This window comes from Mytilus californianus, unplaced genomic scaffold, assembly GCF_021869535.1.
Source record: "Mytilus californianus isolate M0D057914Y unplaced genomic scaffold, xbMytCali1.0.p SCAF_18, whole genome shotgun sequence".
NCBI lineage: Eukaryota > Metazoa > Mollusca > Bivalvia > Mytilida > Mytilidae > Mytilus > Mytilus californianus.
In genome coordinates this window covers 6667234-6689377 of record NW_026262666.1, presented here as the reverse complement: position 1 = coordinate 6689377, position 22144 = coordinate 6667234, and the positions used below count along the sequence as shown (strand labels likewise).

Here is a 22144-nt window from a genome sequence, read left to right as displayed (position 1 = left end):
ATTGGTCTGTCACTCGTTCTGTGGCTTTCAACCAGTCAGTCCATGAGGCCATCAGTCATTTTCGTTTCCAGATGAGAACTTTAATACATTATATCAAATTGCAACCTTACTTTGATATATGGTCACCTTTAGTGAGAGAAAGATCACAATGTCAAAGGTCAAGGTCATAGTTACTAAATACTAGTACAGACAGAACTTTGTGTAACCAAGTGGTTTTTGGATACGACTTCAAATACTTATGGGATTGCAACCTTACTTGGATATAAATGGTCACATATGAGAGGAAGATCCCTATTGATTTTGAAGGAATACCTCCAAGGTCAAGGCCATAGTTACTAAAAATAGACCAAATTTTGCGCACAACATGGTTTCTGGATGCTAAATCAAATACTTTGTGTGGGACTGCTACTTTACTTGGATATATAGTAAGATGCAGATCACTTTTGATTTTGCAGTCACTTAGTCTAATGGTCAATACCATAGTTACTAAAAACATATTGTGTCAGACAATATTACTGTCTAAATCCATATCCGAGAGGAATTATACCTTAAGTAAGCAGAAAAAACTACACCATCATTTCTCTATATCCTTTATTCTTTATAATTGAATAATTAAAGCTAGAGAAAATTTTCTTGGAAATAATGTGCAGGATGTCAAGACATACTGTCTATGTATAGCAAAACTGTTAGACGATTCTTCTAGGAGTTATTGACCTTAAATGACAATTTTTCATATAATAAGCAAGAATCAATCTATAATTTAGACAAAACATGGCCAAAATGGTCAGTTGATTCCAGAGTTATTGAACTTGAATGAAAATATCAACCAAATTATTTTATGTTTTGGGATTTTATCTTCAAAACTATAAAATTAAAAAAAAAGATAAACACTCAGGACAGCAAAATTGTTCTGCAAGACGAGAATTTAAAGTCAACAGGGCTGAAATCATCAGTCAACCTAGCGATAATATTCTGAAGCTTTGAACATGATAAATGATCAGTAACATTAAATCTATATAGAAGTAAAAAAATTGAAGTAACTAAAAATCACAATTTTAATTATTTTTGTCTCCCCTGCAGTCACAGAATGGAAGACATAGGTCTGCTGATCCTGCAGCCGCAGCATAAACTACAAAAAATGTATTTGAATAAAGCTTTATATGTTAGAAGATAGACGACCTGTATGCTTTAATACCTGTGTATAGATGCCTTATGTTATGACATTTGGATCTGTCATGTCCATTGTCCTTGGCCTTAAAAAAAAAACCAGGGTTGTGAATTTCTTAGTTATGAGTAGTAGGATAATTATATTTGTATACAGGATCAGTGCAAGGACTGTATGTATGTCAAACATGGTTAAATGACCTTGACCTCATTTAATGGATGAATGTCAAGGTTAAAGTTAAATGATAAGGTCTGTTTCTTGCATTCTTTACGCAGTAGGTCAACTATTTTTTTGGGGGAATGATTTTAAGATGTTCTTGTCTGACTGAAAGGGTTCATCTGACCTTGACCTCATTTTCATAGTTCATTGGTTAATGTTTAGTCACTAAATTTGGTGCATGGAATGATTGTTAAGTGTTCATGTCTGTCTGGCTAGTATCTTTTGACCTTTACCTCTTTTTCATAGTTCATTAGTCAATTTTAAGTTTTTCTTGGTAAGGTCAGTTTCTGTAGCATTTCCATGATCATTGATGTTGAGTAGTTTATGTGATACCTGTAGTAAGACCTTAATATTAAAGAACTTTTGCATAAAACCAATCTAAAATCAGTAATGCAGGCGAGTCATAACACCATGTGCACTTTTTTTTTATTTTTGCCTATTAATGTATTATCGTAAAAACCATAACAGATCGAATAAACTCTGTACAGCAAATGAGGATAGTTTTCATTCAACCCAAATATTCTGGTTACTGTGAATCAATTCTATGCAAAAAGGCCAGGTGAGCAAAGCAATACCAGCTACTTGGTGCCTGCAGTTTCATTTAGATATTTTTTGTGCTTTGAACCATTCTAACAGCCCATTCCTACTGGTCTTTATTCCAATGGCAAACCATGTTTTTGGGACTTATAGGAATGACAATGTTCATGTTTTGTAAGCACAAATTCTTCTGAACTGCTAGACTTTTAATAATAAAACCTCGCACAGTTTTAGGATCCTACCCGAGGTGCATAAAGGAATATATTCGATGCCCTATGTGTAAAAGGGGAGATCATTGAACTTGCATAATTCTATATTTCAAAATAAGGTTAGTCTGTCATGTGCACATCTCCTTGACAACAGGGCAGGTATAAACTTTACACAGATGCAGAACACTATTCCTTATCCAAAATGTTTAAAGGGAGATAATCAAATTTTCAGGGTAGGGGAATCCTTTTGTTAGTTTACTCTCTGTACAAGTTAATGTTTGTTTTAATGTTATTTTGTCACAAGACTTGCCCAGATTAGGAAAAGGATTGAGTGCTCACAAGCATGTTTAACATCACATTTTATGTGACTGTCCAGTAGTTGTCTGTCATAATTGATTTTTAATGATACGTTAAATCTGGCTGTTAGATTTCCCTTATGAATTATGTCACATCTCTTGAGGCATTCCATGGTTAAACTATAAGGTATGGGTTTTGCACAATGTTGAAGACTTTACGGTTACCTGTAGTTGTTTATAACATCCTTGACCTTTGTTCTTTGATGAATAGTTGGCAACCATACCTCATCTCCTTGTTTTTATATCATGTTAGTATTCTAGAGTAGAAATCATCAGCTCTGAAGGTTTACCAATTGTAAATAAGAAACAGATGACAAAAAAAATCAAATGAAAGTGTCAGATTGAAATACTGTAAATTCAGAAATTTTTGTGATGGTTAAGGTTTTGCAAAATTTTAAACTCCGTTTTTAAATTTTAATAGCATTACTTATATGCAGAATTTTCTAAAATGGTAAAAATTTATTTTAATCAATTGTTCATCAATCATAATAAATACACAATAAATACAAGCAGAAATTTAAGAATTTACAGTAGATCAAAATCATAAGGGAGCATTATTATAGATCTTGCCAATATCAACTAAAAAACAAACAAAATTTCCTCATTTTATTTACAATCACAATATAAATATGATATTCCCTAATATACAAACATTTAGAATTGTACCAATGGATTTTAAACATCCTGATCAAGTGTACATATCAACAATACACAAAGGTTACGTAATGATTCAACACAAAGTTTTTCTCCGACAATTCAGCCCTTGTAAATCTATAGTAATTATTCTATAAAAATGGCCCCAAAAACAGGATGACAAACCATAATACTGCGGATTCATTTATTTGTGTCGATACCAATTTTTGTGGACCAAGATAAAATTGTATATTTCATGGATATTTGATTTCGTGGTTTTGCCAAAGCCTGTATTCAAGCGCTATAAAATTTGTGGTTTATCTGTATCAACGAAAATTGGTATCCAAAGAATAATAATTAATCGACAGTAGCTTCTTTACAATTAATGAGTTCATGTATATATGATACTGAACAAAATTGACATTTGTTTTTAAATCTTTCTCAGAGATGTTGAAATTTTTCAGTCTTTGTCAGACATGACTGGAAACTTTTGACAAGGACCACTAAAAATCTGAAGTGTTTTATAATATACATAACTACAGAAAATGATACATAAGCCACAAGGACTGACAATCCCCAAATAGATTTCAACAAATTTGCTTTTTTTCCTTAAAAGTTAGATTTTCCAAGGGATGTAACTGTAAATATGTAATTTAGAATTTACAAGAGAAGAAAATTTTCCTGTGTAAATTTATGAATGCAACCTTCAATGTAGTCATCTATCAACAATGCCGTAGTATCAATAGGTCACACAAACATTAGTTATATTCAAAAACTAGATTTGTCTACCAATAAAAACAATTCCCCCTCAATACCTTTCTGAATCACAGTTTAATTGCACCACTTAAAACTTGAATAAGAAAAAAAAGTTACTATTTCTACATGTATCCCCTATTAACATATAAATTTTTACTACATTTAATAGGAAATTTTATATGTATTTTTTTGTGGACCTCAGTACCACATTCACGGGGGGTCTCAACATGGGATTTTGGGTACAGTTGTGCAGCTGGGATTTAAAAAACGCCCCCCATTCATATATTGAATAATTGTGAAATCCCTACCTATACATATATCTATATAAAGAGTTTGGGAAATTCAGTGAAGATCGTTCACAACAAACTGAAAAATTATGACCCATTGATATATCACAATTTGTCAATTACTACCTATTGATATATTTCCTCTGTAAAATTGCACCCCATTGATATATTTGACGTATCAAAAAAGGGACCCATTCCAGCGGCACATATGTAAATACCTTCATATAGGAAGAGACCCCCCTGTGGCCACATTAGTACAGTTGTAAACCATATACTGTGGATTCATTTATTTTCGTGGGTACCAATTTTTTTTTTTCATAAAAAATTGTGTTTTCGTTTTTTTGTCTGCATACAAGCCTATACAATATTTGTTTTTCGTTGAACATTTTAATTTTATGATTCTTCTGTAACCATGGAATTCACATAAGTTGGTATCCCACAAATACATATAATAATGAATCTATAGTAGTTATATAGAATGCACAGCCATAAAAATTATTTTATTTACTTCTTGCACAAGACGCTTACAAAAAAAAAAAAAAAACATTTCACAACTTGGAACATTTTTTCAGGTTAACTTTTTGCACATACATTATACATTGTAGTAAAGTATTGACACTGAGATATGTCTCGCAGTCTTAATCACAAACTAATACATTGTTGCCGCCCCAGAAAACAGCCTAAATCTCGCTTTTTCGACTTTGTCGAAGCAGGGTAAAAACTGATTATTCAATTTGGAGGACATTTTCTCCAATTTATGGAAAAATTACATACATCCTAATTCCCCAATGTTCTTTCAAAAGAAATTGAGGATCTAAATTGATGTATTCCTAACAGAAGCTTCTAATGATACAATATTCAGACCAAATACAAAATATAAATGAGATGATGTGGTGTGGTGTGATTGCCAATGAGACAAATTTCCACCAAAGACGCATGACGTAGAAGTTAGCAACTATAAAACAATTATTCTTTATCACAATCAAGCATTAATTTCTACAGCAAAAAAAAAAACCACATAAACTAACAACCTATGAAAAAAGCTAAGCAGTAACAAAATATCTTGCTAAAATAAATAAAAAAAAGATGCACTCATATAATAAATGGGATTGTCAGTGACTTTCAGATACATATTCATATATGACTTGTATACCGGTAATTTTATTTCTAGACATCTATGAGGGTGTGGATGGGGTTTAAAGAATAATGGGCAAAAAGCGCAGAATAAAGGACAAAAAAAATAAAGAATCGAGAAAATTAGGCAAAATAAATAAAGAATGGAGAATAATGTCTACAAAATTAAAGAAAAAATAATTTAAAAAAAAATGACCCCCATCCAAACCCTTATTTATATGACAAATCCTAAAATAAATAGGATTAAACATGAACAAAGAAAACAATTTGAAACATAAGTCGATTTGAAAAGTATTGCAACTCTATTTACATTAAAATACATTATATTCTCTAACATTTTATAAGTTTACATTCCTCTAGAATTTGTAAGGGTAAAAATCAATATTACTCCAAGAAAACGACTTGATTTAGGGACATTATCTTTCACCCAAGCTCAACTAGAGCAGTTCTAGTTTCTGCTTTCAGTGAAAGTATTTAAAAAGCTTCAAATTAAAAATAATGTTTGTATAATTATGTGTCTCTCGATTTTGATTTCATAAATATGAAATTAATAAAATTGAGAATGGAAATGGGGAATGTGTCAAAGAGACAACAACCCGACCATAGAGCAGACAACAGCCGAAGGCCACCAATGGGTCTTCAATGCAGCGAGAAACTCCCGCACCCGGAGGCGTCCTTCAGCTGGCCCCTAAACAAATATGTATACTAGTTCAGTGATAATGGACTACACAAATACAAGTACACAAAGGCCATAAGGGATACGCCTTGAGGAAATATGTTATCTGTTTTTATTTTGTTTTACTGTTGTTAATGGTTTAAATTCAAAATACATCATTTTCAGAAATACCACTGGTAAAAAATTTCCAGAAGATATGTTTGCCTAATGAATGATGCTATGTTATTCTATTTATTTTCAGTTGAAGAGCAGCAATATGTTCAGTGATCAGTTCAGTTCCTACTTCTAGTGCTCAAGGTTATCATACAGATACTTCCAATTATTTTACAGATATCTCAATAAAATGTTCGATGTTTTAATTTTTTAGTCTACAAAAAATTATTTTGATAAAAAAAACTCATCTGCAAAGAATTATGCTATGTCAATTCAGAATGATGCTAAAATGTCATACACAGGAACACTTAATCTATAAATCTTTGATATTGAGAAATCTCATATATAATAAGTTACTTTTATAAGAAGTATAACAATTTCAACATATATCATCGATGACAACAATTTTTTTAAAACCAAAGCTACATGCAAAAGACCTTATTCTAACAAAATGAAAGTTTTATGTCCTATTTAATAACTAATTAACATGGCCAAAAACAAATAATAAAATGAACATGACACAGTTAACTGTGCACGCTTGAGTGATCTGATGGAATAAGTGACCAGTTTAAGGTAAGTTTATGTAATCTTATTGGTCCCTTTGAGTTCAACAAAACAAGTAACTTGTCTATATTAACAAATGACAAATCTGATGTTATATTTACAACCAGTAAACAAGTAGAACCAATAAACAAACAAACAATTCAATGTATACCACTCTTCAAGGGATAATCTGAAGTGGTGTTCGCTAAAGAAATTAAAAACAACATCCTCAAATTGAAAATTTTTCCAATAGGATTGTGGTACTGAAGTTATTTATTAAGTACATGTATCAAAATAATATCAAATTAAATCCTAAGGGAGTTAATTTCTGTTGATATCAGTAAAAAACAAATTGTATGATTGGGTATAATGATGCTGAAATGTCAGGCAGAGAAAACTGATCAATCCTTATCAATGAGAAGTCTTTGTTATTTTTGTAGTAATTACAACAATTTAAAATAAATGATCAATGAAGACTTTTTCTACACAAAGTCATGGGAGAATATGGGCACAAAATATTCTGCAATTAAATTATGCCCTTATCTATCAATGAAAGTTTTGAATCATGAAATGATTCATATATTGTATAATCGTAACAATGTACTCATTTATCTAGAGGAATTCTTCAACTTAATGAGTATTGACTACAAAACGTACTAACTTATAGTTTATAAGGCTGTTAAAAAAAATGTCAGTTTCTCAGAAATAGTACTGATAAATGTACCTCTATCCATTGGATATCAATCTTGATTGGTAATTAATAAACTGTTTGGAACAACAGTAGAATTTCACAACAGGAATCCAGTTTACTGCACTGTATATTGCTGTAGTATTCTGTAAATTGATACTGGATCCTTGCTGTGTAATGCTATTGTTGGACTGGTTGAACATTTTGGGGCCAGTTTTTAAATATCCGTTGTACAAGGATGATGTCAAACTAAAGTAGTATGGGAGTATACAGATAGAGGTTTTTCTTCCTTAGCTAAAATGTAGTATATATTGTGATATGTTCAAAAACATAATATAAATGATAGGTCACCAAACTTGTTTTGAAGATACAGGTTGTGAAAAAATGACACATTATGTATGGATTATAGTGAAAAGCATCATAATGTGAATAGACAGTAAACTAATAGATAGAAATCTTAAATAAAATATGAGAAGATAGCTCTCATAAAGTGTTTTAAGAATATCAAAAGAAAAACACAGTTAATTTTTTCCGACTATAACATAAAACAGAAAACGGAAACATTTTAGTAATTATAATATAAAATCACATAAATTTGTTCCTTTAAAAGAATTTTTTTTTTAATAAATTGTATTCTGGCAACAAAAATTTGCTGACTTCATTTAAAAGTGTTCTACTATTATACAATCCAAGATGGCTGAAGACACCCATACCACCTCAAGAATAGATCTTCTTCATTTCTGAACTTTTGGCAAGAAATTTATCGTTAATTGTGACAAGAAAATGAGAGCAATTCTTTAACGGCCTTATCTATGTAACAATTACAATTTACAGTCATAAATAACAAAAACTGATAAAATCTGAAATATACCATTAATAAAACAATTAATGTGCATTATATTTAACATAACAATGTTATTTTTGATTATCTGTAATCAAAAGCCGGAGATTCTTCTGTTTTGTTAGAGTCCTGTATGTTGTTTGTATGGAACGTTCCTACATCAATTCTCTTGCTAGGACTGTTGCTACTACTTCCTGTCGCTCCTGGTGATCTAAAATTAGAAATAAGTGGAAAGCTGAAGGTCATGTGATCAATTGCTAAACACACAAATGCGCCTCAAATCTTGAATTTAGGAAAACCTTTTAAATCTTTGTCACAATTTATATTGAGACAAATACATATATTGACACATGGCGCTAACTGGAGTTGTAAGTTGTAATACATATATTCTTTTAATGTTTGATAAAAATTGTTTCCCTTGACTGACTTTATGAATTGTGTGATTTTTGTACTGTCACACTACTATTCAAAGGTAAGGGGAAGGGTTGAGCACTCACAAACTAATTTAACCCCACCACATTGTTTATGTGCTTGTCCCAGGTCAGAAGCCTGTTACTTAGTGTTAGTTGCTGTTTGTCATATTTGTTTTTCTTTTATTGTTTTGACATAAATTGATTTTCTCGTTGGCAATCATACCAAATCTCCTTATTTTTGTAAGTTGATTCTAAAGCGTGATGATACTCCCTCTACTTTAATGATGCAAAAGTACTTTTTGTTTTAATATTATGACTAATTTAATCTGCTCTGCACACAGAAACTAGAATATAACTTAGAGTAGCACTATCTTCTGGTAATTGCTTAAAACTGTTTTGTATGAAAGATTATTTAGTACAGTAATTGTCCCTTATATCTCAGAAAACAAGAATTTGTTGACATTATTTTGTTGACAGCTGTTCTAGATTAATGAGTAGATTGGTCTCCTTTTACCAGAAAGGATTTGAATTTGTTTATTCTTGCTCAAATTGAAACTTTTTATTTCATTAAAGGCCTTACATGAGGCATGATATTACAGACAAACAATATAAACAAACATAATGCATGAACAAAAATAAACATATGTAAATGTAGGAAATAACTTAGGAAGGTTAATATCACTTAAATATAGAAAAGTTGAATTTATCTTAGAATGTTAAGTTTTTGGCATTATGAGTAGAGTGGTCTGCCCTTACTTGAGAGGACTAGATTTTGTTGACATTTGTTCTGAACTGTTAGTTTTGGTTTTATGGGTAGAGTGATCTGCCCTTACCTGAGAGGACTAGAATTTGTTGACATTTGTTCAGAACTGTTAGTTTTGGTTTTATGGGTAGAGTGATCTGCCCTTACCTGAGAGGACTGGAATTTGTTGACATTTGTTCAGAACTGTTAGTTTTGGTTTTATGAGTAGAGTGATCTGCCCTTACCTGAGAGGACTAGAATTTGTTGACATTTGTTCAGAACTGTTAGTTTTGGTTTTATGGGTAGAGTGATCTACCCTTACCTGAGAGGACTAGAATTTGTTGACATTTGTTCAGAACTGTTAGTTTTGGTTTTATGGGTAGAGTGATCTGCCCTTACCTGAGAGGACTAGAATTTGTTGACATTTGATCAGAACTGTTAGTTTTAGTTTTATGGGAAGAGTGATCTGCCCTTACCTGAGAGGACTAGAATTTGTTGACATTTGTTCAGAACTGTTAGTTTTGGTTTTATGAGTAGAGTGATCTGTCCTTACCTGAGAGGACAAGAATTTGTTGACATTTGTTCAGAACTGTTAGTTTTGGTTTTATGGGTAGAGTGATCTACCCTTACCTGAGAGGACTAGAATTTGTTGACATTTGTTCAGAACTGTTAGTTTTGGTTTTATGGGTAGAGTGATCTGCCCTTACCTGAGAGGACTAGAATTTGTTGACATTTGATCAGAACTGTTAGTTTTGGTTTTATGGGTAGAGTGATCTGCCCTTACCTGAGAGGACATTTGTTCAGAACTGTTAGTTTTGATTTTATGGGTAGAGTGATCTGCCCTTACCTGAAAGGACTAGAATTTGTTGACATTTGTTCAGAACTGTTAGTTTTGGTTTTATGAGTAGAGTGATCTGCCCTTACCTGAGAGGACTAGAATTTGTTGACATTTGTTCAGAACTGTTAGTTTTGGTTTTATGGGTAAAGTGATCTACCCTTACCTGAGAGAACTAGAATTTGTTGACATTTGTTCAGAACTGTTAGTTTTGGTTTTATGGGTAGAATGATCTGCCCTTACCTGAGAGGACTAGAATTTGTTGACATTTGTTCAGAACTGTTAGTTTTGGTTTTATGGGTAGAGTGGTCTGCCCTTACCTGAGAGGACTAGAATTTGTTGACATTTGTTCAGAACTGTTAGTTTTGGTTTTATGGGTAGAGTGGTCTGCCCTTAGCTGAGAGGACTAGAATTTGTTGACATTTGTTCAGAACTGTTAGTTTTGGTTTTATGGGTAGAGTGGTCTGCCCTTAGCTGAGAGGACTAGAATTTGTTGACATTTGTTCAGAACTGTTAGTTTTGGTTTTATGGGTAGAGTGATCTGCCCTTACCTGAGAGGACTAGAATTTGTTGACATTTGTTCAGAACTGTTAGTTTTGGTTTTATGGGTAGAGTGATCTGCCTTTATCTGAGAGGACTAGAATTTGTTGACATTTGTTCATAACTGTTAGTTTTGGCATTATGAGTAGAGTGATCTGCCCTTACCTGAGAGGACTAGAATTTGTTGACATTTGTTCAGAACTGTTAGTTCTGGTTTTATGAGTAGAGTGGTCTGGATAGGACTAGAATTTGTTGACATTTGTTCAGAACTGTTAGTTTTGGTTTTATGAGTAGAGTGATCTGTCCTTACCTGAGAGGACTAGAATTTGTTGACATTTGTTCAGAACTGTTAGTTTTGGTTTTATGAGTAGAGTGATCTGCCCTTACCTGAGAGAACTAGAATTTGTTGACATTTGTTCAGAACTGTTAGTTTTGGTTTTATGGGTAGAGTGATCTGCCCTTACCTGAGAGGACTAGAATTTGTTGACATTTATTCAGAACTGTTAGTTTTGGTTTTATGGGTAGAGTGATCTGCCCTTACCTGAGAGGACTAGAATTTGTTGACATTTGTTCAGAACTGTTAGTTTTGGTTTTATGGGTAGAGTGATCTGCCCTTACCTGAGAGGACTAGAATTTGTTGACATTTGTTCAGAACAGTTAGTTTTGGTTTTATGGGTAGAGTGGTCTGCCCTTACCTGAGAGGACTAGAATTTGTTGACATTTGTTCAGAACTGTTAGTTTTGGTTTTATGAGTAGAGTGATCTGCCCTTACCTGAGAGGACTAGAATTTGTTGACATTTAATAGTTCAGAACTGTTAGTTTTGGTTTTATGAGTAGAGTGATCTGCCCTTACCTGAGAGGACTAGAATTTGTTGACATTTGTTCAGAACTGTTAGTTTTGGTTTTATGAGTAGAGTGATCTGCCCTTACCTGAGAGGACTAATAGATTGAAATAAACAATTAATTTCCCCATAGGCGACAATGATAGCCTTTTTCGAGATACAGACTTCAGAAAGTTGATTTTTTTAACGAAACCTTGCTAGAATTAAAGAAAAGTTATTAGGACAGTATTTTTTGGTCCAAAAAATATAGGTTTGCGTTGCTTTTCTTAGCGTAATTTGTACTTATCTCCTATGCCTATCAATTTTGCACTTAAAAATACGTGTCTCATATTAGCGTTTTAAAGACATCTCAGTTCCATTAGGGCTAAGGAAAATAATTTATTTGGCCTTTGGTATAATGCAGAATGCACGAAGTCTCTAATAACAAAAAATAACGGGCGCACATATCAACCAATCAGGATTAGCTATACTCTTAATTCTGAATACCATGTTATGCTCATGAAATGGCTGCGCCCATAAAATCTAATGGTGTATTGTAACCTATACGGTATTTAATACTTTCTAGAATCATGCAATTCATAGTTCGTTAGATGCACAAATATATATGCCACACAAAAATCATCTTCAAAACGTTCTGGCATTACTCTCTGAATTTTCACAATTTTTTATCAGAGGTGACCCCAGTCAAAAAATGGGGAAAAAAATTTTCTGATTTTTTGAGTAAATGCGGTTCTGCTAAAAAGGGCCTGAAGATAATGTCCACTTTCTCCAATGATTCTTTGTATGTCATCAAGTACTGATTATATTGATACCAAAACCGATCCAATATGTAACTACTACGGTGAATTTTGAACAACAATTTTAAATGAAACCATTTTCGTATAAAAGTACATTTTTGAAACAGACTATAGCATTTCAAAATATGAAAAATGTGTAAATATTTGTGTTTAAACATCGAAAACTATTCGTTAACTACAAAATGTCATGCCTATTCTCTTTTTTATAGTCTGTCATTCGAGTGAACATTTCAATGTTCGAAGGGGATCATTTCTGTACATTTTCACTGAATTTGGTAATTTCGATAACAGCACTTGGATCGAGATTGTCATGTTTAAAAATCGATTTGTATATCCAAACTCTAGACGTGTACGTGCTTTTTTCAAACAAATCAGCAGAAGTTCAGAAAATGACATATTCTCTCCACAGTAAGTCAAAAGTCGAACCCACCCTTGTTTCTAAGGTAAAACGCAATACAAAAATGAAACAGACTATAGCTTAAAAACTAGTTAATCAATAATTCATTTGTCACCAAAAAATACGGTTTCACATCAAATATCAAGTAAAATTACTGTTTTTGACACTTTTTGAGCACTATGATAAAGAAATGTCGACGCTGTATAGATTGAAATAAACAATTAATTTCCCCTTAGGCGACAATGATAGCCTTTTTCGAGATACAGACTTCAGAAAGTTGATTTTTTTAACGAAAACCTTGCTAGAATTAAAGAAAAGTTATTAGGACAGTATTTTTTGGTCCAAAAAATATAGGTTCGCGTTGCTTTTCTTAGCGTAATTTGTACTTATCTCCCATGCCTATCAATTTTGCACTTAAAAATACGTGTCTCATATTAGCGTTTTAAAGACATCTCAGTTCCATTAGGGCTAAGGAAAATAATTTATTTGGCCTTTGGTATAATGCAGAATGCACGAAGTCTCTAATAACAAAAAATAATGGGCGCACATATCAACCAATCAGGATTAGCTATACTCTTAATTCTGAATACCATGTTATGCTCATGAAATGGCTGCGCCCATAAAATCTAATGGTGTATTGTAACCTATACGGTATTTAATACTTTCTAGAATCATGCAATTCATAGTTCGTTAGATGCACAAATATATATGCCACACAAAAATCATCTTCAAAACGTTCTGGCATTACTCTCTGAATTTTCACAATTTTTTATCAGAGGTGACCCCAGTCAAAAAATGGGGAAAAAAATTTTCTGATTTTTTGAGTAAATGCGGTTCTGCTAAAAAGGGCCTGAAGATAATGTCCACTTTCTCCAATGATTCTTTGTATGTCATCAAGTACTGATTATATTGATACCAAAACCGATCCAATATGTAACTACTACGGTGAATTTTGAACAACAATTTTAAATGAAACCATTTTCGTATAAAAGTACATTTTTGAAACAGACTATAGCATTTCAAAATATGAAAAATGTGTAAATATTTGTGTTTAAACATCGAAAACTATTCGTTAACTACAAAATGTCATGCCTATTCTCTTTTTTATAGTCTGTCATTCGAGTGAACATTTCAATGTTCGAAGGGGATCATTTCTGTACATTTTCACTGAATTTGGTAATTTCGATAACAGCACTTGGATCGAGATTGTCATGTTTAAAAATCGATTTGTATATCCAAACTCTAGACGTGTACGTGCTTTTTTCAAACAAATCAGCAGAAGTTCAGAAAATGACATATTCTCTCCACAGTAAGTCAAAAGTCGAACCCACCCTTGTTTCTAAGGTAAAACGCAATACAAAAATGAAACAGACTATAGCTTAAAAACTAGTTAATCAATAATTCATTTGTCACCAAAAAATACGGTTTCACATCAAATATCAAGTAAAATTACTGTTTTTGACACTTTTTGAGCACTATGATAAAGAAATGTCGACGCTGTATAGATTGAAATAAACAATTAATTTCCCCTTAGGCGACAATGATAGCCTTTTTCGAGATACAGACTTCAGAAAGTTGATTTTTTTAACGAAAACCTTGCTAGAATTAAAGAAAAGTTATTAGGACAGTATTTTTTGGTCCAAAAAATATAGGTTCGCGTTGCTTTTCTTAGCGTAATTTGTACTTATCTCCCATGCCTATCAATTTTGCACTTAAAAATACGTGTCTCATATTAGCGTTTTAAAGACATCTCAGTTCCATTAGGGCTAAGGAAAATAATTTATTTGGCCTTTGGTATAATGCAGAATGCACGAAGTCTCTAATAACAAAAAATAATGGGCGCACATATCAACCAATCAGGATTAGCTATACTCTTAATTCTGAATACCATGTTATGCTCATGAAATGGCTGCGCCCATAAAATCTAATGGTGTATTGTAACCTATACGGTATTTAATACTTTCTAGAATCATGCAATTCATAGTTCGTTAGATGCACAAATATATATGCCACACAAAAATCATCTTCAAAACGTTCTGGCATTACTCTCTGAATTTTCACAATTTTTTATCAGAGGTGACCCCAGTCAAAAAATGGGGAAAAAAATTTTCTGATTTTTTGAGTAAATGCGGTTCTGCTAAAAAGGGCCTGAAGATAATGTCCACTTTCTCCAATGATTCTTTGTATGTCATCAAGTACTGATTATATTGATACCAAAACCGATCCAATATGTAACTACTACGGTGAATTTTGAACAACAATTTTAAATGAAACCATTTTCGTATAAAAGTACATTTTTGAAACAGACTATAGCATTTCAAAATATGAAAAATGTGTAAATATTTGTGTTTAAACATCGAAAACTATTCGTTAACTACAAAATGTCATGCCTATTCTCTTTTTTATAGTCTGTCATTCGAGTGAACATTTCAATGTTCGAAGGGGATCATTTCTGTACATTTTCACTGAATTTGGTAATTTCGATAACAGCACTTGGATCGAGATTGTCATGTTTAAAAATCGATTTGTATATCCAAACTCTAGACGTGTACGTGCTTTTTTCAAACAAATCAGCAGAAGTTCAGAAAATGACATATTCTCTCCACAGTAAGTCAAAAGTCGAACCCACCCTTGTTTCTAAGGTAAAACGCAATACAAAAATGAAACAGACTATAGCTTAAAACCGGTTAATCAATAATTCATTTGTCACCAAAAAATACGGTTTCACATCAAATATCAAGTAAAATTACTGTTTTTGACACTTTTTGAGCACTATGATAAAGAAATGTCGACGCTGTATAGATTGAAATAAACAATTAATTTCCCCTTAGGCGACAATGATAGCCTTTTTCGAGATACAGACTTCAGAAAGTTGATTTTTTTAACGAAAACCTTGCTAGAATTAAAGAAAAGTTATTAGGACAGTATTTTTTGGTCCAAAAAATATAGGTTCGCGTTGCTTTTCTTAGCGTAATTTGTACTTATCTCCTATGCCTATCAATTTTGCACTTAAAAATACGTGTCTCATCTTAGCATTTAAAAGACATTTCAGTTCTGTTAGGGCTAAGGAAAATAATTTATTTGGCCTTTGGTATAATGCAGAATGCACGAAGTCTCTAATAACAAAAAATAACGGGCGCACATATCAACCAATCAGGATTAGCTATACTCTTAATTCTGAATACCATGCTCATAAAATGGCTGCGCCCATAAAATCTAATGGTGTATTGTAACCAGAATTTGTTGACATTTAATAGTTCAGAACTGTTAGTTTTGGTTTTATGAGTAGAGTGATCTGCCCTTACCTGAGAGGACTAGAATTTGTTGACATTTGTTCAGAACTGTTAGTTTTGGTTTTATGGGTAGAGTGATCTGCCCTTACCTGAGAGGACTAGAATTTGTTGACATTTGTTCAGAACTGTTAGTTTTGGTTTTATGGGTAGAGTGGTCTGCCCTTACCTGAGAGGAATAGAATTTGTTGACATTTGTTCAGAACTGTTAGTTTTGGTTTTATGGGTAGAGTGATCTGCCCTTACCTGAGAGGACTAGAATTTGTTGACATTTCATCAGAACTGTTAGTTTTGGTTTTATGGGTAGAGTGGTCTGCCCTTACCTGAGAGGACTAGAATCTGTTGACATTTGTTCAGAACTGTTAGTTTTGGTTTTATGAGTAGAGTGATCTGCCCTTACCTGAGAGGACTAGAATTTGTTGACATTTGTTCAGAACTGTTAGTTTTGGTTTTATGGGTAGAGTGATCTGCCCTTACCTGAGAGGACTAGAATTTGTTGACATTTGTTCAGAACTGTTAGTTTTGGTTTCATGGGTAGAGTGATCTGCCCTTACCTGAGAGGACTAGAATTTGTTGACATTTGTTCAGAACTGTTAGTTTTGGTTTTATGGGTAGAGTGATCTGCCCTTACCTGAGAGGACTAGAATTTGTTGACATTTGTTCAGAACTGTTAGTTTTGGTTTTATTGGTAGAGTGGTCTGCCCTTACCTGAGAGGAATAGAATTTGTTGGCAGCAGGGGACATTTGTTCAGAACTGTTAGTTTTGGTTTTATGGGTAGAGTGGTCTGCCCTTACCTGAGAGGACTAGAATTTGTTGACATTTGTTCAGAACTGTTAGTTTTGGTTTTATGAGTAGAGTGATCTGCCTTGTCTGTTTCACTTGCTGTACTTAGAACTTCATCGTCATATATTCTGTATCTGCAAAAAAAGTTTTGAGATCACACCAGAAAATCTGATTAACACACTGAATGCAGGGGTGTTTCTAAAATTCTATTTTGATTTTACCATTTATCTGATTTTATCATAATCAACATAATTGGGTGTGTTGTGTGCTAAGCCGAACAACTTGTAAGTCAAAGTATCAGAAAACAGGAAGTGGCTGTCTGACAGATAAAAAAAACACTTGCATGTTACAACTCATCACTGCCAAGCTGTTGACTAAATATGAAGACATTCTGTTCTTTTAAGTTTATTCAACATATTAACAATTTAAAGTATTCATCAGCTGGAAGAAGGTTCTGTCAGACTTGGAAGAGTGGTCATATGTTTCAACTCATAATTGTCAAGCTGCTGACCAAATATAAAGTGATTCTGTTACGCGGTGTCTGCGAAACGTGTAACAGAAACCACTCCCAAAGTGGGAATATAACAATTTTGATGATAATTTTCAGCTTCTAGATTATGTAATTGTGCTATTATCAAGGTAGCAATTCCTTTATGAAGACTTGACATTAAACAGATTTGTTCTATTTCATTTTATGATGATCTCAAATTATTCGTGTCTTTGGAATTTCAACTTTTATGTCCTGCCTACATATGATCTAATTCTAGAGATGAATAGCTCTTAGGTCCTTATGATATTTTTTGACAATTTGCAGACCATAGATGGTCTATAAGCTAGGTGCAAAAAGGGTCTTTACTGGCCTAACTTTTCACTGAAATTTGAACTTTTGATATAGGAGTTCAATTTATTTCTGTTCAAAACAATACATTTTTTATGCCTGATGTCACAATAAATGCAGTTTTGTGTCTTTGGAATTTCAACTTTTATGTCCTGCGCACATATGATCTAGCTTATTCTAGAGATGAGTAGTGTATGCTGATATTAGTATCATAAGTTAACTTTACCTAAAACCATTCTCATCTTCATATTCATGATTCTCATCATCACTATCTTCATCAGGGGAGACAAACATAACTTCTAGTTCTATATCTCCCGTCTAAAAATAGAAAATAAGAGAGACAAACATAAGTTCTAGTTCTATATCTCATGTCTAAGAGTAGAAAACAAGAGACAAACAAGTTCTAGTTGTAAATTCAGAAATTATTGAAAGGTTTTTATTAATGCAAATAATGCGACTTGGTGAGAATTGCATTTATAAGAACTGAAATCACAATAATTAACATTGCATTGTTGTCCATTCTTTGAAAATCCCAATAATAAATGCACGCAATAATTTTTGAAGTTACATTATCTCCTGTATTAAAATAGAAACTATGTGAGACAAACATATATTCTAGTTCTAAATTTCCGGGGTAAAAAATCAAGGGAGACACACATTACTTCTATTCTTTATCTTCTAAAAATAAACTCAAGCAAGAGAAAAGCTACTTCTACATCTCCATCTCTTGTATTCGTAAAATTAAGGGAGGCAAGCTTTACTTTTAGATCTATATTTCCTGCGTAAATAAAAAATGGAAGGATATACAAGTTTTAAAATAAGCGTTTTGAATAATTGTATTCTGATTTAAATAGCAACATAGATCAAATTTGAGCTAAATTCAAGGCTAATATAGTTTCTGTTTAAAAACATACAACAAGAGTGCACACGCTGAAATGTCTCACCTGTTTTACTGACCATTGATTTTATGTTGAGAGTCTTAAAGGAAAAGGTTTTACTAAAAGCATTACAGAAACTTAACATTTTTAAAAATCTATGACAATGAGGTCAAGGTCAGATAAATTGTGTCAGACAGACATATACACCTTACAATTTTTGTATACACGTATACCAAATATAGTTGACCTATTGCTATGCCAACTGAAAAACAGACCAAAACACAAAAACTTATTAAAAGGAACCATAAATATGAGGTCAAGGTCAGATGATACCTGCCAGACATACATGTGCACCTTACAATTATTCCATACATCAAATATAGCTGACTTATTGCTATTAGTATTTGAAAAACAGACCAAAACACAAAAGCTTAACATTGACCATTTAACTATAAAAATGAGGTCAAAGTCAGATGATACCTTCCAGTCAGACATGTACACTTACAATCATTCCATACACCAAATATAGTTGACCTATTGCTATTAGTATTTGAAAAACAGATAAAATCAAATAAACTTAACATTGACCAATGAACCATGAAAATGAGGTCAAGGTCAGATGATACTTGCCAGACAGACATGTACACCTTACAATTTTTCTATATACCAAATATAGTACACTTATTTCTTATAGTACTTGAAAAACAGACCAAAACACAAAAACTTAACATTGACCAATGAACCATGAAAATGAGGTCAAGGTCAAATGATACCCGCAAGACAGACTTGTGTACCTTATAATCATTCCATACACCAAATACAGTTGACCTATTGCTTATAGTACTTGAAAAACAGACCAAAACACAAAAAATTAACATTGACAAATGAACCATGAAAATGAGGTCAAGGTTGGATGATACCTGACAGACTGACATGTACCCATTACAATCATTCCATACACCAAATATAGTTGACCTACAGCTTATAGTATTTGAAAAACGGACCTAATCATGTAACTTTAACCTTGATCACTGATACATTAAGGTTAGGTGAACTCTGTCTGACAGACATGTAGACCTTACAAGGAACCCATTTACCAAATATAGTTATCCTATTACTCATAAGTGAGAATTTCACATGACAAATAAAATGCTCCGCTGGGGCGCAGCTTGATATGACCGCAGAGGTCGAACCCTGAACAGTTGGGGCAAGTATGGACACAACATTCAAGCTTGATACAGCACTGAATTTGGATTGTAATTAAATATTTGACACAGCATAGGTTTCTCACACAGAATGAAAGTGGTCTAAGAACTTAAAAATTTTTAATTTACCTATTCAAACCATATCATTATTATTTGCTTTTATATATAAATCAGAAATAACCAATTTAAAATGGAAAATTTTAAAGAAAAAAAAGGAAAAAAAAATCCCCCCCAATTTTTTGAACCCCCTTATGATTCATCACCCCCAAACTCAATCCCAGCTTTCCCTTTGTGGTATGGTACCTTGCAGTACAATTTCAGAGAGATCCATACATTTGAACACAAGTTATTGTCTGGAAACTAGAAAAATGCTTGTTTTTTTGCCCCTTATTCCTAAACGTTTAGGGCAATTACCCCCAAACTCAATTCCAGCTTTCCCTTTGTGATATGGAACCTTGTAGTACAATTTCAAAAAGATCCATACACTTACACACAAGTTATTGTCATGAAACTAGAAAAGTGCTTGTTTTTGCCCCTTTTTGGCACCTAATTCCTAAAATTTGGAGGCAATTACCCCCAAAATCAATCCCAGCATTCCCTTTGTGATATGGAACCTTGTGATACAATGTCAGAGAGATCCATACACTTACACACAAGTTATTGTCATGAAACTAGACAAATGCTTGTTTTTTGCCCCTTTTTGGCCCTTAATTCCTAAAATTTGGAGGCAATTACCCCCAAAATCAATCCAAGCATTCCCTTTGTGATATGGAACCTTGTGATACAATGTCAGAGAGATCCATACACTTACACACAAGTTATTGTCATGAAACTAGAAAAATGCTTGTTTTTTGCCCCTTTTTGGCCCCTAATTCCTAAAATTTGGAGGCAATTACCCCCAAAATCAATCCCAGCATTCCCTTTGTGATATGGAACCTTGTGGTACAATGTCAGAGAGATCCATACACTTACACACAAGTTATCTCTGGAAGTTACAAAAATGCTTATTTTTGGCCCCTAATTCCTTAACTGTGATTACCATAACCCCCAAAATCAATCCCCACCTTGCTTTTGTGGTATTGAACCTTATGGTAAAATTTCATTGAGATCCATTCACTTAAACTAAAGTTAGAGTGCGAAAACTAACGTGTCTTCGTACGACGACGACAACGACAACGTCATACCAATATACGACCACAAAAATTTTTTTGCAGTAGTATAAAAACTCAAATTTTTTTTCAAGCAGTCACTGAACCATGAAAATGAGGTCAGACAATGGACATGTGATTAACGGAAACTTCGTAACATAAGGTATCTGCATACAAGATATGAAGCATCCAGGTCTTCTACCTTCTAAAATATAAGCTTTATACTAATAGTTTACGCCGCCTCCGGATAGTAATACCTATGTCTCGCATACAAAAGGCGAGACACAAATCAATGTAGACAGAAATGAGACAGAAGGCACAAAACTTTCATACTGTGGATTCATTATTATTCGCTGGGTTCCAATTTTGTGGATTTCGTGAGTATAGGTAAACATCCAATTTAAATGTTCAACAAATTTTCTTTAAGGTTTTATGCCTACTTTGGCAAAACCATGAAATCAAATATCCACGAAATTACAAGTTTTTCTCAATCCACAAAAATTGGTACCCACAAAAATATATGAATTCACAGTATCTAGAGATCACAAAGTTGTAAACTTTTCTATATAAGCAAAGTTCTGATAAATGCTGGCTTGACATCAGCTTATCATATGAGCTGGGTCGGATAGATATCAAACTTATGCAAATAAATATCAACACATCTGTTAACCTATTTCGGGTTAAAAAAATCTCTATGCAAAGTCTGTAACTGTTTGAGAATTGAGTCGATGCAGGAACCCTACAAAATAGACCTAAATTCATCTTTTATTTTGTATTTAAATGTTCCAAAATCAATCAAAGTCTTCTAAGTGTACATGTATATGTGCACTTGCATAAGGTTGATTTCTATCCGATGCAGCTCATATTATATTAAAGATAGTTGAGAGTTTAAACAAACCTGTTGGGATAAGACTTGTACAGCCTCTGCATGTTTGGCATTCCTTAGATCAATACTATTTACAGACAGTATAGCATCTCCTACATACAGGTTCTCACATCTATCGGCAGGCTGACCTTCATGGATTTCTGATATCAAGATTGGAACACCATGCTCTTTGCCACCCTGCAATATCAGATTTATTTATTTTTTATCAATCCAGATGTAAAAAAAATGTGTCTTTTTGCAATATATTGAAAATGGGATGACTATTAGAAGTTTGAATTTGTTAACATTAATTGAAATCATACATATAGCCATCAATCCCTACAACTACTCAAAATATCAGAAACACAATTTT

At 32.9% G+C, this 22144-nt stretch overlaps 1 protein-coding gene across 1 annotated transcript in view; it reads right to left on the bottom strand.

Annotated features, from left to right (window-relative positions):
- Positions 1-3078: 3078 nt before the first annotated feature.
- The window catches only part of LOC127726631 (Golgi-associated PDZ and coiled-coil motif-containing protein-like), a 37782-nt gene continuing 18716 nt past the window's right edge, over positions 3079-22144 (bottom strand). Inside the window, exons 6-9 of the mRNA XM_052234052.1 lie at positions 21805-21969; positions 17902-17993; positions 16849-16971; positions 3079-8408 (exon numbers count right to left, since the gene is read on the bottom strand). Of these exons, the coding sequence (XP_052090012.1) occupies positions 8282-8408; positions 16849-16971; positions 17902-17993; positions 21805-21969 (507 nt within the window). The 3' untranslated portion in view covers positions 3079-8281. The remainder of the gene's footprint in view (positions 8409-16848; positions 16972-17901; positions 17994-21804; positions 21970-22144) is intronic.